The sequence below is a fragment of the Echiichthys vipera genome, assembly GCF_963691815.1.
Source record: "Echiichthys vipera genome assembly, chromosome: 14".
Classification (NCBI taxonomy): Eukaryota; Metazoa; Chordata; class Actinopteri; order Perciformes; family Trachinidae; genus Echiichthys; species Echiichthys vipera.
In genome coordinates, this window is record NC_139839.1 from 22,687,744 (window position 1) to 22,707,193 (window position 19,450).

A 19,450-nucleotide genomic window follows, 5' to 3' on the forward strand; every position below is an offset into this window, starting at 1 on the left:
ATCGTTTTACAGAACTGGAGTTCCAGGAAGGTTTTACTCTAAGGTTCTAGAGTGTGTATACGGGCCGGGACAGTATTTAGTCCTAAGCACCTCAACTGAGTGAGGCTGGTGGAACTGATGCTGGTCACATCAAATAATCTAAAGTGAAACTTGTGGTTTGATGTCACAATTAAAGTTCTTTTCACCAATGAAAATTCCAGACAGAGACGAATGAGGAAACAAGTCATGACAGTGTGCTTAGAAAAGCCTGTTTAATCATTTCCATAAAAATAAACCATGTAAAGATAAGTCAACAAAAAACACTGAAGGAATAAACAGATATTCCTGCCATAAGGCCTCAACGATGAACAGAAATGTGGTAAATTCAGAATTCTTAGAGAATAAATTTGAATTCAAACCATGTAGAATTAAAGGTGAACAGAGAAGGAAAATGTAAGGGTCAATTTGATAAGTTTGAAGCATATCTTCAAAGAATCCAAATTTCAGTATAATCCGGTTGTGAACTGCAGAGACGATCGTACGACGAACATATAAACTTCAGTAGGAAAACAAAGCAGTCATCTTCATTACGAGGTGTCCATTGAAGGCGTTTCTGAAATGGAACAGATACATCTTGCTTATTGACCGTGTAATGTAGAATTTGTATACATTGTGATATTACATTCTATCTCGCATTTGCAAGAATGCCCTTTATTCTTTGTTTTTCTATTTTGATTTAAAATGACTCAATGGGAGTCAATGGGAGAGTTTATTAGTACAAAGCGGAGTTGGAATTCTTTCATCGTCAGTGTTTTTTTTCTTCCAATTAGCGCGGCAGATTAGAGCAGGTGCCCATGGTGCTGGACTTTTACTGAATTTGTGTGTGTGTGGATGCAGCATCAATGTGAACTGTGTGGGATCCAAAAATGAGGATTTGGGCCACTACCACAGACAGAGAGGATGAACAGCGAACTCACGTGTTTCATTGAAGAGGAATGAATCCTGATACTCCTTCATGTACTGAGAGGATCTGGCCTCATCCAGGAACAGAGAGTAAACCCTTTTGATGTCCTCCACCTGAACTTCTGTCCCCTGAAGGAGCCAAAACACACAGACATCAACCAAGAGACTACAGGAACTACTGAAAAAAAGTTGCTTCTGGATGTTGATAACAATGACTTTTTGTCACGTGTCACAGCTGCAGCAATACAATCTCAGGCATGAAAACGGGTCAGGGGTGAAAAAGGTGAGATGGATATGATGGGGGGACAGGGGGAATATGTAAAAGTATGTATATAATGTATGAATATATAATAGAGTAACTATCTATACATTGTCATATTATGCTATATAAGAAATGACACTGACAACTTCTCTCATGAAATGCGCAACAGCACAACTTTAATAGCGCAATCTGCCTCAGAATGAAATAAGTAAGCCAGTTGCCAAGGAGAATATAAATATGACAATTTGACTGGGGTTGCCAAGGTGGGACAGAGCCAGAGTGGCCATGGCAAAAGCGAACCTGAACGAATGACATGTGGTATGCGTTATTAACTAATGCAGAGATAATTCATAATTTTTTTTTTAAATATTAGCATCTATTGTAATGTTTGTAGACCTGATTAATACAACTGAGAACAGCACTAACATGCAGTTGACTCTTTTCTATTCCACTTCTATTCTATTCAACAGTCATAGAGAAGCCTTGATTATTTTATTGATTGTTTTTAAATCAGTAACTATGTTCAGGGTAGGCTATACATTTGATCCATTTCCAGTTAAGTAAAGCCCTGATCACTTATCATTTAGCTTTGATACATCATCTGCAGGAGCGTTCACAGCCTGTTAAAGCTGCATCACCCAGTTTATAAACGTCTACAGCTGCTTTTATCTAATCAAACAGTCATAATTTGCAAATAATAACTTTATAGTAATGGTAATAGCTAAGGTGTGTCTTTGTTGTTACTATCTGTCTCTAAAAATAGGGACTGTGGTAACTTTTCATGTAAATGTTTAGAGTGAACACAGATTTCCTACAGGTAAGTGAAGTAAACATGTTGTCGTTTGATGGGTTGTGAAGCCTCTCCGTATGTCAACCTTGGAGGGGTCTCTTTTTTCTTGTTTGTCTGGCCCAGTGTCTCCATGGCCCGCTTGCGCTGTTAATTCATTAATTTTCCACCAGAGGCTTGTTAACTACGCTATCTCTCCTGTTGTGTTAGCTAACGCTATGCGTCAATGACACGATGTCTCTTTCAGCAAGCTTTAATTCTTCTAGCAATATATCACCTGTAGCTAACGTTAAGCCTGTGTCAACAGAGCTGCTGAGTATACTTGAAATTATTTCAAATTATTGAAACCATTACTTTTCCAAATTCAGTCAAGCAACTAACGTTAACTATTCCACTTTACAAATCAGCGACATATATTCTTTTCAGGTTCCGAGTGCTTTGGTCTGCACGAGCGAACAGCTTGTATACAATGGGGATGCGAGGCCCTTCGCCCTAATATTTCCACACTCTCATGACTGTAGAGTGAATGTTGTTACAGAAGGCTCACTTCAGGCGCTCGCACATGTTCGCAGTTCACTGGTAATCTCTGGTATACCCCACCTCAAAAATATTTTCTCATCGGACTGCACGATTCATGTAGGTGACCTATTTTGGTTTCAAAGTGGCGAATTTCGTCGAAAGGTGAGTGATTTTCATGCCTGAAACTTCCTTGTTCAGACTGAGCTTACCTTGCGTTTGCGACAAACCAGTCCAGCAGTGCTGATCAGCTGGATGGCGTAACGCAGTGACGTCTCCATGCCGATGCGAGTCAGAACAGTGTGGGCCTCTTCACTCAGCTCCACATCCTCCTCCTCACACCTGAAATGAAACCATGCAAGTTGATTACCCTTTTATAATTCTGAGAAGAAGCTCATATAGTTCGCAGTCAGTTGATGAGTGCAGCGTCTCACCGGATCTTGAGGATCTGCCTCGTCTCTTTTTCAGTGTAAGGGGAGGTGGCGATGATGAGCAGGCGGTCCAGCAGGTCGATGGGGATGCCATGAGGACTCTGATAATTTGTGCCTCGGATACTAAGAGATAAAGGAGATAAATATTTGAAAAGAAATTAAAGAGATTTGAAAAAAATCTAAATTCAAAATGTATACAGTAGTCTATCAAATAGCCAGATATACAGGATTTAAGAAATTAACAATCCCCTTAAAAATGGTATCAGACATAAAAATTCCATACTGATGTTAGGGATGGGTATAGTTAAGACTTTGAACAGTACTACTACTCTTACCGATCTGGTACTTGTACTGTACTCATTTTTTAAAAGAAGAAACTAAACAAATTAAAAACAGAATTAACACGGTTTTATTTTCTCTGTCATTTATTTTCTGAGAAAGTTCAGATGATGCTCCGGCCATTTCAGACTTGATTGATGAACGCACCCAAACGTATACCTAAAAAATCAGCGGGTTTCCGTACCCAGCTCAAATTGTTGTATTCCTAACTATGACAGCTCAAATGATCACAGTGGAGGAAAATGTAGATGAGACCATACCGGGTGATGCCTCTGTTAGTGGCCATAATGAGAACTGGGGACAGGTCACTCTCCAGGGCACGGTTCAGGAAGGAAAAGCACTCCATGTCCAGCATATGGACCTCGTCAATAAATAACACCTGAAACCACAGACGTAGAAAATTAGTAAGGTACAATCACAGACAACTAAGCGCAAACGCAAACACAAACACACACACACACACACACAAACCTACCCCTGGAATGATCTCTGCCTTGCCCTCTTCCCTCCACTCACACACTTTGGCATTAATCTGCTCGCGGACTTCAGACTTGATCTCTCCGGTGTCTCCGGAGAACAGAGCCAGGAAGCCTTGTGTACGGCTGTTGATGACGTCGATCTCATGGAGGGACACTGTGTGAACCACCTCTTTCCTCTTCTGCAACTCTCCCTCTGGACACTGTACAAACTGTGTCTACAAGGATAACACAAATACAATTAATTAAAAAAAAATGTCCCATTAAAATACCTACAAGGAGTGTTGTGATATTAGGCAATGAATTGAGTGAACCCAAAATGCCAGTGGCCATAAGTTTGAATTAGTGACTGCCTAAGAGAAAAGTTATCAATGCGACAGTTACAGGATACCTGAGCTCCCATGGCATCGTAGTCTCTGGCTCTGGTGAAAGAGCGGCCCAGTTTGCTGATCTTTCCAGTGGCTTTGTCAATGGTGATAACATCTCTGAGAGAAAACATAAGAGAAAGACGGTTAAGATCACATATGACTATTCAACAAGCAGATGTCATCCTGATATGTAAAGATCAATGAACAAGGGAGTAACTCACCCTGCTTGAACCTTCTCTTTACTGAGGCTGTCGATCATCTTGTTGCCCAAGTCATAAACGGTCTCCATCTCAGTGGTCTTTAGAGTCAGTTTGCCCACCTTGGCACCCTGAGAGGCAAAGTTAAATATATACAGTATAAGTTTGTCTTTAATCACAGGCAAGTCTGTACTGTTTTACACTCAATTTAATTTCCCCTGTAATAGCAGTAATGACTGTCTTCTAGCAACTCAAATGGTGTGCCCGGCTGTGACTGTGTCCACAGTGAGTTATGCGCTGACACATTAGGAGCTTACCGTTCCAGTGGCAGGTCTATCAATCTGGATCTCCACCACCTCTCCTTCAATAATCTCCGTCTCTTCTCTAAAAAAGAAACCAACTGTGAATACTGATTCATTTCAATTGTGATGTGAAAAACTAGCCTATAGGAATGTTCAAACTCTAGAGAGGTCCAGGGGAATGCTTTCCCAAAATCTATCTGGCAAACTTTGAGGCTAGATCTATAACAAACGCCGTGCTCTTGCTAACAATTATGTGCTCTAGCAAACGACTTAATCATAAACACACAATCAAACACATTGGGCCTCATGCAAGAACACTTTCGTGTTTTTATCTTAACTTTCTCTTATGGTGGGTTCGTACAACTGTGCCATGTCAGATTCAGCCAGCGCTCGCTAGTTTCAGATAACTTTATCAACGACCTGCGTAAATATGATGAATACCGCCTGTGCGTTAATCAAACACACTAATGAGATTTTGAAATTAGCATTAGCAACCAATAATACCATATAAAGCTACAGGTCTTGCCCAATATGTCCGGAAATGTTCATTCATTAAAAAAGCACCAAAGAGTAACAAACAGAACTTTATGACCTCGGAGATTCAAGTTCTACTCTCAGAGATTCATGAAGTAAAGCCCATACTTTTCAACAGCATCATCAGTGGAATTAAAGGGCCTGCTGAAACTAATTAATGGGAGAAAATAATTGGTGCCGTTAATGCTGTGTCACTGGAAGACCTACTACCACTTTAATAAAAAAATGGTTTTACATAAAAATGGCTCCAAAAATATATATTGCCATAGCAAGGTGATGGTACTATATTAGGTGGCGTTACACTATCAGGCATCGCAACAGAGGTGTTCCCCTTGACAGCGACCTGCGTGTGAAGATACGGCCAAAAGGTCTGACAGTAAAATCAGATTTATCTCCCTTTGATCCCACTCTTTTAATCTCCTTTGCCCAAATATTGTACTATGCCAATTAACAAAATTGGTAGAAATACACTGTAATTTTAAATTTAATTTTTTTAAAAGTCATAAAAACAATCATATAACTCAAACATACATGAAGTGTAATTTATATAAGATTGTTAAACTCAAAATTGCTTCAAAGTAATGAAAGTTGCATCCATTAGTGAAAGCTGAAAACCGCACATAACTCCTACAACAGGTTTCGACCAATTGTAAATTTTGTTTGTAACTTAGAGGGAATTCAAAAAAAACAAGTTGAATCCCAAGATTTGCAAATAAGGAATAGTACGAGTATAAGTAGTACTAAAAGTGAATATGATAACCGAGAGTTTGTATGAAGCAGCCAAAAAAGTTTGAGCATGATGTGTTCATCGGCCTTACAAGACATTGCAGATCCTGTGATGGGACTATTGTGTATGCGTACATCACAATATTAATGCTGAACAATATATAGTGCAGCCCTAATTCTAAACAATAAGATTTTTTTTTTTTAAACAAATTGATTGTGTTTGCTCACTTACTTGATCCTCACTCCAATGGCTTTCCTAAAAGATTGGCTGAGTGCCTCGGTCTTGCTCATCTCCAGGGAGAAGATCTCACTACCGGCCAGCGCTGTGAAGGGTGTATCAGGGCCAAGAGACTGGGCGATGCCTGCATTCAAACAAAATCTCAGCTAAACATATACTCAGCTATCTGGGAAGAATCTGGGAAAAGGAACTCTTGCTTTAACGAAAACTACAACAATATGACTTCAAGAGGTAGGTGAAATTATATTGTGTTCTGGGAAGTCTTCACTGTGGCCCTCACCCATAGCGATGGCAGTCTTTCCTGTGCCAGGTTGGCCAGCGATCAGTACTGCTCTGCCAGCTATGTGGCCATCTTTGATCATCTCCAGAATGACCCCTGCTGCACGACGGGAGGCCAGCTGGCCAACCATCCCCTGAGATACCTGCAGGTGAATAGTAACAGGTATCCTTGAACCCAAACACATATTAATGCGCAACTGCACATCATTCTGTGCTGTGACCTAATTATTTGTTAAATCCACAACATTTCTGCTTATAATCTTATATTGAGCTAGTTTTATAACAGCGGAATTCAGGTAAACAGGATTCCCTTAGAGGGTTATACTCTGAATAAACCTTTATATATGCACATCTCTTTAGGAGCCAAATATCCACTAAAGAGGGAACAAGTCCCATAGATATATAGTTTGAACTTAACGCTACCTGTCTTGGCTCCAAAGCATCATCCAAACCCAGGCCACGAATGTGAGAGTGTGCTCCTAAACACAAGATAAAAATGTTCACACCAACAATATACACATTTGAACCTGATAGCCAGGATCCCAGAGTACATGTAGATGCTTACCGATTCTCTCGATCCGTGTAATGTCACGAACCTCTGGAACCTTTGTATTCGCCATCTGTATTAAGTTAAAAGCAGACAAAATAAATGTATTTACTATTAGTTACCAAGACTGAATACTACTCCCAGCTTTTCTACTTTCATTTAAGTGGAAAATAGCTTTTGTCTGAGATTCAGTAGGTGCAATTTGACACTGTAATAGCACTGTAACAAAGGAATAAGCAAAAGTGGGACTTAAAAATGACAGTAATCATGGCAAGTCAGCTTGCAACACGCAAAGAAAGACTACCATTATAAACCTAAAGAACAAAATATTCTCTTACAAAAAGACTGTCATAAACATCAGCACAGTGGCTTACACATTTAAATGGTATCCAGGAAATGTGACGCCGATACAAAAAATATAAACAACAAAATCAGACTATGGGATCATGAGGTTATGTCTAACAGAAGACTGGAAGCACCCAACACAAAGCAGCAGCTGGAAGCAGCTCACAAACGTGTATCCGATCATCCGAGGGACAGAAGTGTATTAGGTATGCTGCTAAATGTAAAAACTTAAGAATGTAGATTTTTCACTTTTCTTTACCATGAGCCCAGTGCCCGAGTCTTGCATGGTCTGTGTACTCCAGTGTGAGCGACATTTCCTTCCAATCGTGTACCTCTATTGATAATTAAATATGTAATTAAATATGTAAAGCACCTGGTTTTCACTTGGATTCACAGAAAGTTTCAATGCTAATATGGTTAACCAAACTGGAGCACATTCATGTTACTAGGGAGTCTGTCCAGTCCAGTCGGTTGTCATAGTGACAGTTGTAACGCATGCCACAACACACGGAGAACAGAGTCGTTTCCCATGTGGCTTTTTATTTGTCATATGTGTCGTTTTTGTAAAACACCCGTCTCGGTCAGCAACATGAGCATGAATCAAATAACATACGGAAGTCAAATCTCGCCTGCTATCTTTTCGACAGCGCTTGTAGAGCAAAACATCATGCTAACGCTAGCTAATGTTGAGTCGTTATGTTAGCACACTAGCTCCATTCAACGGGTCTGTCTTCAGTAACTACTCCGACACACCGCCCACTACTTGAAAAAAGAGCGAATAGAAAGAGTTTGGATTATACTCAACATGATACGGTATCAGGAAGTGAAAGAGTGAAGTCTAAAGTATTTAGTACAGTTGTGAAGCTAAACTCACCTGTGCAGCCACAATGAAAACGTGAAAATGCGGCGCTTCTTTCTGACGGTGCGCAGGGTAACTATGTCCGACGAGAAACAAGCCCTTCTTTTTCTATATAAGTTTTGAGGTTGACTGCCCTCTATAGACATGGTGGCCTAATGATGGGATAAATACATTATAATGTGTTTATTACGTTACACGGGTGACCGGTGGATGGGGCTGCTGTCAGTTCGTATCAGAAACATGAGTGCATTTTAATTATGTATAGGCTGCTATACTGTACGGTTTATACGGCTTGCCTCATATTTGGTGTCCATGAGGATTTTTGACAAAATAATTCGATTATTTTTTTTACACGCTGGTTTGTCTCATGTTCACTAATTAATAGACTCTTTTCTAAAAACCAAGTTAAAGCTGTCTACATTAAATAGTTTTGGTGGTGCAGAATGACAGGTATGTAATCACTTTACACGGTGTACAAAACTAACTATAATATATATATGGATATATGGGCTATATACAGTATATATATATATATATATATATATATATATATATATATATATATATATATATATATATATATATATATATATATATATATAGACTACTTACCCTAGGGTAAGTTTGTTTTAGGGAGTAGGCTAACATGTAGGAGTAACCAAATAGTGGTCTGTGTTTGAAAATTCTTAGACACTGGTAAGTTTTAATGAGTCAACAGTGGTCTAGCAAATGAAAACTTTGTTGTTGTTTCAGATTGTGTTGTCCGTCTGTTTCTCCAACAGTGAACCATCACACTGAAGCCGTCCATGAGTGGGCTGAACAGTGGTCCATGACAGCCTTGGTGAGGACATTTGTCCACTAGAGGTAGCCAGGCTCACAGGTGATTTCACACTTATACTCATGTGTGTGCAAAGCAGCTACAAAAATTGAAGCTGACAATCTACCAGTATTCTGCACTTCATCTGGAATAACCTTAGATTTTTTAATAATACTGCCTGTCACCTCTTCTCTGTGTGTAAAAGTCAAATAGGCCTAATACACAATGAACATAGCTTTTGGCAATGCTGGTGTGTCTGTATAAAGAAGAAACTGAATTTACAAACATTTAGTAGTAGTTTGAGGAGATGGAGAATATCTCAAATACAGTACATGGGAATTTAGATAAAATTACGTTTTTCTCTTTCTAACTAACTGCACCCTCACTTGTCTTTGTAGTGAGAGACAGTGTGGAGCCGATCGCTCAGTCTGACTCCCTTTCTACGGATACATTGTGGAAAGATCTAATTCCAGAAAACACATCACGTGGGGATACTACATCACTGAAAAATGGCAAAACTCCCCTGCTGACCATAACCTCAAGGATTCTGGAGGAGTTCTTCATATCCTCTCTAAGCTTCTATCTTCACAGTTTTCCCTTCAGGCAGCAGTTTTCACAGCCCAAACTCAGGATACTGAAAGTTACAGGCGGTTAGAACCGAGACAAAAACACTTTGTTTGTCATCATTTGTGATGTTTTGTAATGTCTCATCACTAGCTTGTGTTTGATGTTCTGTCCTTTTCTGATATCAGACACAACTGTCAACGAGTTACACTCTGTTTCCATCAGTCAGCTTGGTGGAGTTGGCAGATTCAAAGGTCTAGACCCATGCAACTTCTGTCCTTTATAAGTGAGCTGTTTGATATTCAAGACACATTTTTGTTAAATTGTTAATGTCCCCTAAAGCAGAAGATGGTTAAAAGAGTCAGATATGAGGATATGTAGCTCACAAAGTGCATGTACCAAAGTCCAAATTAAAAACATATTATCTCATTATTCTTGTTCCAGACCTCTCAAATGTTGCCAGTGAAAATAACATGATAAAGAATACAGTCTTACAGTCCAGGTTACTTTGTTATATTGGCCTTTTACAGACATCTATCGGTATCAGCTTATATATAACGTTTAATATAAAATAACATTAACCATTCCTTAATAAAGTTAAAGCCGCCTTCTGAGCACCTTTGCAGAGTCGTATCAGTGCATAACCCACAGAGAAAAGGTCTATTTTCATCAGTCACCATAACTGTGATCAGTGAATTATTCCCCTCTAAAATTGTTATCACTCTCAAAAGACCCATATCGGTCTGGCTGTACTTCTATTATATTAGAAGACCTTAAAGAGAAAATGGCCACTAGCTAGAGTATAATCTCCTTTGAAGTAGAACTTTTACAGCTACTTTTGTAAGGAAATTGCATTCCTAATAAAGTAACTGCCTGAATCCAGATTTTAATGACTAACTTAATGATAAGAATCCTAAGAGTAAGACTAAAACCTAAGTTCAGGATACCGCAAACATTTTAAAGTGCTGCTAGATGACAATCAGCCATCTGTGAACTCAGGAGCCTCTCAGTCACACCTCACCTACTCTACAATTCCTCTCATACCTCTCAGACCTCCACAAAACCAACACCGCTCTTCACACACAGAGCATTGATCACAACTCACAAACACGTTATCTCACTCTCGTACTGTCTCACAACAGATATATTTTATGTCTTCCCATTTCAATGTCTGATATTGGTAACACATCTTATGACATACTACAGTATATGTGTTTTTTGTTAAAGCTTGAATGAACAGTTTTCTTCTCCAGCTTTATATTTTAGTGCATGGTATGTAAGTTTAGAGGTAATTACCCGACAGAGTGAAAGTTTGTGACGATTGAAGTGTGGAGTAAAAATGCAACAATGGTTACACAATTTATCCTTTTTATAAAATGTTTATTGATAAAAAAAAATAAGTGTATCCCAACCTGTATAAGTGATCATGTGACATTTTTCAACCTACAGCCTTCATAATTTAAAATTTAAATGCATCCACTTTATACACCTGATCTTCACACATGTTGATTTGCAGAATATTTACAGTCATCAAGAACACCTCCCCTGATACTCAACACATAGTGTATATAGTCAAAAAACATTTAAAAAATCCCATCTTGCAAAGTAATTCATCATATCATTAGAGAATAGTAATGATTGTGTTCTGTAAATCCATATCAAATCTGAATCACAGTTGTACATTGATCATTGGAAGTGTGTTATTTAATCACAAATGGATGAGGGTGATGGCTGACTCATACCAAACCCAGAAGCCTGGATAGACCGCCTCGCTAAAGGAGACCTTGAAGCGATGGATGAGAGACATAGTGTCCCCTACAGTGTAGAAAGAGAGGGTACCCCCAGCGTGGTCTAGAAACACAGCTATACGAGATGAGTAGGGTGCGTTTATCTCAATCTGGTCTTTGCTGTGACGGGCTGAATAGCTGGAATCAGAGCAGAAGAGGCTCCAAGACTTGCGGTTGTAGCCGATGCGGCTGCTGTCTCCGTAACCCGTCCTCTTGATGCCTTTGTAGGTGACTCCGATGGCAGCCCCCTCCCCGCTCCAGTCAACCTCCCAGTAGTAAGCTCCTCCAGAGAGAGCCTCCTTACACAGGACTTGGGGCAGGGAGTCGAACCTGGCAGGGTGGTCAGGGTAGGACTGGGGGTCTCTCTTTAGGGCAGCTTTCCTGTTCCCTCGAGACAAGTAGAGCTGTCTGTAGGCTGTGTTTGAGTCCAGAGTGAGCTCGCAAGCATCTAGAAAGAGAAATTGAACATTCACTTCATGAGAGGAAGCAGTTAACTTTAAGGGCACATATCACTGAAAACTCACTTTTTCAGTGCTTTTGCACATACACTTGTGTATCTGGAGTGCTTACCAACCCACAAACTATGAAATAAGACAACCCAGTCAGGTTTTCTTTGCGTTCTACCAGAAACATGGGATTCAACAAACCATTCAGGTTTGGTTTCCATTCCTTTGTGACATGCAGGCTCATATGAATATAGTATAACGCCCCCATCTGAGTATCTCCAACCACAGCTTGGAAGCTACCTTTGCAAAGGTGCAACATATTTTTCATGCAAAAAGCAGACTGGTCTTTTTCAGGAGGAGGTCTTAAAGTGACAGGCACTAAAACAGAGCAGACAGTTACACAGGTATATTCAGACAGACTGTCTGAGAAAAACAATGTGCGTTTTGAACTTTAAAGAATGTAAACATGTTCTAGCAGAAACACCCAAAAAACTGTACTAAATAATATGTCCCCTTTAAAGAACCCCTCACCATTGCACCACAAGCTGCAAGTCATATGTGTAGTTAGTATACAGTAAGTGCATTTCTAGTTCTGTTAGATTCTGAACTAACAGAAGGTATTAATATCATTTAAAGGAAAAGTGTGAGACCCTCTGGCTGGACACAGAAATCAGAGTAAAAACTGGGGTTGGATGTCACCTGCCTGCTGTTTATCTCCACCTCTGCGGGTCACAGTTGGTGGGACACACGCTGGCGTCTCCTAGATGTGCCCGGCCTATTATCTCCCGGCCTATTATCTGGAATGCCAGAGGTATCACTGTTTGTGAGTTTGGCCACAAACAGAAGTCCATCTAACAAAGTGCATCTTTGTGCATCAACTTTAAGCTAAGACCTACAGACCCCAGGCAACTTACGTAAAACAGAATATTCTTCAGAGAAAAACGTGATGTTTTTTTTCCAAGGATGATACTCAGATTTTTTTTGTTCTAATCTGAGTAGTGGTTAATGAACATCATGTTTTTATGCACTCAGTTTAAGGGAGCACTTAAACTGCAAACTTAAGTGAAATCCCAAAGCTGTGTTAGTGCCAGCTAATATAGTTTGTAATGAGTCAATCCCAGTCTCTGTCAGCGCTGTGGGACATTCAGTTTTTACTAAAGCCAGATTTTGTGGTCAACCACAGGGGCTGACAGAGAACCTCATCAGCATTTAATTTGCCTCATAGACTGAAATGAGCCGGGAGAACAGTGATCTGTGTCACTGCAGAAAACAGGATCAGAGAAGCTGAGACTCACATTTCAGGAACTCGTCCCTGTGCTGGGGTTCCTGGACTGGTAGGGACTTGTACACAGCAGCTTCCTCACCTGTGCAAGTGAAAGTGTATCGTATCAGAAAAAAGTGATAGCGGCATAATGGATTATAAAGCTTGGATTGAAGAGATGACAACAGTGATCTGGAATTATTTCTATTACATCATGCTAATAATCACAGAAAATGATTAAGTTATCTCTATGAAGACTGGTAGAACAACTATTCTTGTTGTATTAACCCAGATACTGTGACGATCTAGAAAAGATGATCTAAACTGCAAATTATAGGTCCAATATGGTGTTGGTTTTGGGGTCTGTGCTTGTTTTTCATTTAAATGCACAGTTTTCTGAATACGGGCTGTGTGCATTTGTCTGACTTTCATAGTACTGTAAACTTGCTGGCAGTTTAACATCCTAATCAGAGTAAACATTTAACCATGTAACAACTGAGCGACCTCAGGCTACCCTCTAATGAATAACATCAAACAGACCTGCACAAAGCACCACTGTTATTCATAAAGGGTAGACTCACCTTTTATCGACCGTCTGTTTTTGGACTCGTCCAGTTGACAGAAGGTCATTTTGTTAACTGCAAAAAAAAGGCAACATGTTAAGAGTGGTAATATTCATAATATGTTCTTAGTGACACCTGATTATTGAAGGTGTACCTGAATATTTAAATTCACTAGTGGATTTTTCTGTGTTTTTGAACTCACCTGCTTTAGCTACCTTAACCAGTTCATCATTGCCGAATTCATTCAAGTGCTGTTTCATCTCAGAGACGGCCTTATTGACTGGGCCGAAGGTGAAGTAGGGGTTGACGCTCACTGTGGGCAGCTCCTCAGCCTCCGTCTGAGCTATCAGCATGTGGTAGCTCTAAATAAAAAACAACACTGTCATGATCATGCATACTTTAAATTAGTTTTCTGTTTCTTTAAGTTGCATTTTGGTTACACTGCTACTCTGTAGAATTACTGTAAGTTAAGTCCATCAGTCTGTTTGCCTTGTGAATGACAGCTGAAATTAGATGGATGGATGGGGCATTATGTAATATTACATTGTGAAGGTGTTACTCTGTGGAGCGGTTGTCGGTTACCTGGATGAAGTGGATGTGGTCCTCACTGCGCGACAGCTGGGTGATCTCGTCGTCTCTCCTCTTCAGGTCTGCGATCTCGAGGTTCAGGCGCTCCATGTGGCTCTCTGCGTTGTTGAGAGCTGCTCTCTTGTTGGAGGAGATCAGTTTGGCCATCTCTTGCTGCATCCTCTCAATGGAGCGCATCATGTCACTAAACATCTTCTCACACTCCTGCAGTGCTGTGTGGGCTGAGGTCTGGACAGGAAACAAGGACGTAAGCGATACATTTTAAAATCACTTGAGTGTGACACTGGTTATTATTTTAGCACACTGAGAGAAGCTGTCATCACTCCAGCACAAAGGAATGGTGTGTGTGTGTGTGTGTATTGGTAGTTGATTTAACTTTCATTCATTCATCTATAGTGGTTAGTCCGGTTCAATCTGTGATGGATGACGGTGGGACAAACCTTGAGCGCGTCCACTGCTTGTTTTAGTTCCTCCATCTGCTTGAGTCGGTCATGAATCTTCTCCTGAATCTCAGCCTGGGTGGCGCCCAGCCGTTGCTATGGGGTAAACAGTAGACATTGTTTTGACGATGAGAGCAATTCCACAGCTCATCAACTCACATTGATCAAATCATCTAATCAATATTTTAAACTTAAATGTTAGAATTCTAAGAGTTTGCAGCTCAAACTTGACACTGGGAGTGTTACATGCAATCAGCAGCCTTATCTTCATATGGGTGCGTCTCACAGAATGATTGAGTAATCTATTGTAAGCTCATGCATTACCTGCCACTGTGTCACTAGTGCAATGAACCATGATAAGTACATGTGTCACAAAAGGTTCATGTACATGAAACAATACTATACGCATAAAGGAAAGCACATTTAAGCATATCCAGTACTGTTGCTCTGCTGGCGCTGGTCTGAAAACCAGAGTTGTCACTTTAAGTAATGTAGAAGTTACCTGCTCCTCCGATCTCTCCTGCTCAGCAGACACCATGTCGTGACCTTTGTGTTCTTTCACCGTACACAACACACAGATACACATCTGATCAGTGCGACAGAACAGCTCCAGACCCTTCTGATGCTGGGGACAGATCTGTCTGTCCAGATGACTGATTTTATCCAACAGCTTGTGCCTTTTAAAAGTCTGTGACTCATAATGGGGCTTGAGATGCTTCTCGCAGTAGGAGGCCAGACACATCAGGCAGGTCTTGACGGCTTTGTGCTTCTTCCCGATGCAGACATCACAACCTACATCCTGGGGTCCTGCGTAGTTGTAGTCAGGGGACGGAGGTGGAGGCGGAAAGGATTCGGTGTTGCGTTGGATGGTGGCGTGCCGGGAGCCTCCCATGCGTCTCGGGGTGGGTCTCTTGTTGTAGGTGACTCTGCACTCTGGGCAGAGGTACGAGCCTGTGTGGTCAGCATGGTCCCAGTATGTCTTCAGGCAAACGGCACAGAAAATGTGGCCACATGGGATGGACACAGCATCTCTGAGGTATTCCTTACACAGGTGGCAATTGCCCTGGTCAGAGGACATGGAGACAATCTAGTGCGCTTCCCTTTAATGCAGTGAAGATGCTGTGCAGACAGCCGGTGGCTTGTGTCAGTAGCACAGTGGCAAAGTGAACCCACAGGTACTACAGGCACAAGTTATATAGAGTAAACAGAGAGGGCGGATAAACTGGTTAAGCCGAAACCAGTCAAACAAGGGCGGGGCAAGAAAGGACACAGTGAATGCTTCAATCAGTTACAGAATGTAATGAGAATGAATGATGTGATCATAAGATACAAACCTTGAGTATTGACACCAAATGTGTAGTAACTCAATGTTTTTGTTTTTAACTTCAAATGGACACCATAAAATAAGACAATATTTTAGAAGATTTGATACATTCTTATAGCAGGAAAGTAATGGTTCAGGAAAGTGGTTCAAACAGAACGTGATCATTTCTGTTTGGAATAATGTTAGTAGTATTTGCATCCCATAAATAGACAGACTGTTCCCTTCCCTGGGCATGTGATGATACCGATTCACTGACCGCACTAAAAAGAGATTGTTTTCTGTACTTTGACTAACAATAATACAACTTCTTTTCTGGTAAACAACTGTAATGTCTCGTCAGTAGCAGCATCAACAGTGACTCCATTCATTGTGATGTATGGTCAGTGGATGAAGTGCAGTGATGCCTTTGTTAAATTCAGTTGGTTTGGCCCTCTTGAGTCAGTAAGACTTCCCTAACCTTCCCCTCATCTGTAACTAGTTAATTATTAACTCTGTTTTGCTTTGCATTAAACTACCACTGTTTTTTTTTGTCTGAGCTTGCAGTTTCTGTAAGTCAACACTGGAACTACTGTATATTTCTGCAGCATAAACTCAACCGTAGTACTATCTCAGGTAAGAAAATATGCACCTTGAAACCAGTCGTAGGAATGTTTCCTCTTCTAAGCTAAATACCTTCCTCTGTAGATTTCACCTTACAGTGAACACACCTCCCAGCCAAGACGGAGTTTCAGGGCTGTTGAAATGGAGATAGGAATGCAACTACACTTGATAGCCCAGATAACAGGAGGGCTGAGCAAGTCTGTTTAAAAGATTCCATTGTGTTAGAGCCAGCAGTGCCCAAGCCGAGTGCCAGGCATCGTAGTCTGTTGTCCGTCAACAACAGTAACTGCAGCTGACATGCAAAACTATATGTAGCATCTTTTTTGACAAAAGCAATCCACTGATAAAGGTCTGTCATATTCTAACACTAACTGAGGCTTGATGAAGTGATGGTGAACATTTCAGTGTTTACAAAAACATGTATTAACATTTTCTTTAATTGTAAAGTAATGAAAAGATCCAACTTATAAATCAAATAATCATTTTGACCTTCCAAAGACCTTAAGCAGGCTCTTCTCATGCAGTTTTTGTACATATAACAAAGAAAAGTAATGCACAGTCATTTGTGTGTATGCCAAGTATTTATTGTGTGTATATTCCACGTAGTTAAAGCATGTGTCATCTTTTTGTCTAACCCTACCAAAGTGTTTTTCATGCCTTACCCTAACTGTCACCTTTTGTTGGCTAAAATCGTTGTTTGTGTTTGTGTGTTGTTGTACTTCCGGTTTGGCGTCATTTGACTTTTCATACACATTTCTGTGCATAACTTTGCATAGGATTTGCTACAAACGTGTTCATGAGAACGCATTGCCTTGAGACACTGGTCTTGGCAATATTTATAAATTTGTAAGGATGGTTCAATGATGATATCATGATTTATACAATGACATTTGAATTTCACTGTTTGACAAAGATAATATTCAGATTTAATATTCATTGCACTTCCGTTGCATGCAAATGAAATAAGTTTGACCCAATTCCATTTCTCTTTCTTTAACATCCTTGTTGGTTTTAGCTTAAGGGAGGACAAACAAATTATACAAGAAAACATAAGAAAAACTTATCTTTAGTGAAGTAACCCTAACAAGAACCCCACCACACAATGATACAATAAATAAATACATCAATTGAATGAATTGAATTGAATTAAGAAAATAATTAGGTCATAAGACTTTTTTTTAAATAACAATAAATAATGTAAGAAATAATATAAAATAATGTGGGAAAGCATGTTCTGGTCCTACAGGTGAAAATGGTTGTGTCACTGGGACCTGTGACACTGGCTTTGTTTCAGTTTGTCTGGCCCTTTAACCCTGTTTTTTAACCAGGGTGGACTTTGCTTCCATAAAACAAAAATATATAAATTTTATAGAGAAGAACAACCTGTTGGCCAACACTTAACCTTGATATCTATCCGCCCATGGGAGGCACAGTGGTTCTCCTCAAATTCTGCACGTAATGAAAATGTATTTCAGCTCAGAATTATGAGAGAAAATATGATCCGATCCGTCAAGCTTGTGTTACATACATAAGAGTGTGTTATACTGACTTGGGGCGAAATGGAATAAATTTAGTGGTGTCATAGAATTAGGATACAAAAAAAAACAATGCATTTCAATAAAAAAGTATCCTATCATGCACATACACACACAATACTACACCTAACGAGTCTCACACAGCTGTCTCGAGTGAAACCAGTGAGGTCATGTGTCGTGTACTTAAATTATAGGTCTTTAGGCTACTGCCTGAATTTGCTAAATAAAAGGTCAGCTTTTCTTTGAAAGGCACATATTTAATGATAAAAATCTTGGTTTTGCTGTTTCTTTTCTAAGGTTACATTGTTGTCCTAGAGAATACACAAGTATGTATTAGGTTTAAATCATTCCTCTTGTTGGTATATTTTCCCTCTTGTTCTTGTCTCTTGTTGTTATAAGCATAATTGGTATTGAGGTAATCCAAAAGTAATGGAAAGTCCAGCCCTTAAACACAAACATGCTTTCCTTGAATTGTTTCTAAGACAAGGGCACCTGTCTGACCTCGAAGTTTCAGTTTGGCTCATTAACTGCTTCATGTATATTGTGCCAGACCCCAATAGTCCATATGTCAAATCTTCATATTGTTATCATGACACCATAGAAATATGAGACCACAATTTTGGGATTAGTCCAGTTTTTCTTAGGACTTACTCATTTGAGTGCAACTCTAACAGACACTTAACATAAGCTGCTTTTGCTCATCTCCTGGCTGAGGTTGTCATGACAACAGTGATGCTGGCATGCAGCCTTTTCATTCAAGTTTGGTCTGTTTCAGTACTCCAGACCTTTGTGTATCTACTAGCCTAAACAAATGTGTCCACTGTTTCCCATGAACACATTTTGATATTGGTTCTTCCTGTTATTATTATTCACACTCAGTGATGTGGGTGCTTGTTTCCTTTAATTAAAAAGCCATTTGTGTTCTCCGGCACTTGCACTACTGAAAGCAGTTTCTATTTCATCAAAGAACACAGACTTGTACCAGGCAATCTACTCTTTTAAAAATTAAATTAGACTTAAAGGGGACCCATTATGTTCATACTTGTATTTAGGGTTTTTTTCACAAAATATTTGAATTTTCAAAAAATACTGTTCTCACGTCTGTCTGAATATAACAGCAAACGCTCCGTTCTAGCACCTGTCTCTTTAAGCCTTCCTCTCAAAAAGTGAGTCTGCGCTCTCTTTGCACCCAAAGAATTCCTATAACAGGACTGTAGCTTCACTTTCTCCCACTAAAAATCACCAAAACAAGCTTCAAAACCAAAAAATAAACAATCAAACCTGTTCTAGCAGGAATGTGATTCGAAATCAGAGAGAAATTAACAGCATCCGCAACCAAGATTACATGTTTCCCCAGCATTAGCATGTAGCTACATA

General features: G+C 39.9%; 2 protein-coding genes across 2 annotated transcripts; both read right to left on the bottom strand.

Moving 5' to 3' along the window:
* Nucleotides 1-338: 338 nt before the first annotated feature.
* ruvbl2 (RuvB-like AAA ATPase 2) lies at nt 339-8,205 on the bottom strand. Its single transcript, XM_083926578.1, has 14 exons — nt 8,164-8,205; nt 6,963-7,017; nt 6,821-6,876; nt 6,399-6,540; nt 6,113-6,242; nt 4,636-4,702; nt 4,343-4,449; nt 4,145-4,238; nt 3,753-3,971; nt 3,538-3,656; nt 2,942-3,061; nt 2,720-2,849; nt 957-1,071; nt 339-592 (listed from the first exon to the last, which is right to left on the bottom strand). Exons 2-14 carry the CDS (start codon nt 7,015-7,017, stop codon nt 567-569), a joined length of 1,380 nt encoding a protein of 459 aa, XP_083782704.1. The 5' UTR covers nt 8,164-8,205; the 3' UTR covers nt 339-566.
* A 2,695-nt stretch (nt 8,206-10,900) lies between these two features.
* ftr83 (finTRIM family, member 83) lies at nt 10,901-15,762 on the bottom strand. Its single transcript, XM_083926437.1, has 7 exons — nt 15,117-15,762; nt 14,615-14,710; nt 14,169-14,402; nt 13,789-13,948; nt 13,605-13,661; nt 13,058-13,126; nt 10,901-11,764 (listed from the first exon to the last, which is right to left on the bottom strand). The coding sequence occupies exons 1-7, from the start codon at nt 15,690-15,692 to the stop codon at nt 11,238-11,240; spliced, it is 1,719 nt and encodes a 572-aa protein (XP_083782563.1). The 5' UTR covers nt 15,693-15,762; the 3' UTR covers nt 10,901-11,237.
* Between the last annotated feature and the right edge of the window lie 3,688 nt (nt 15,763-19,450).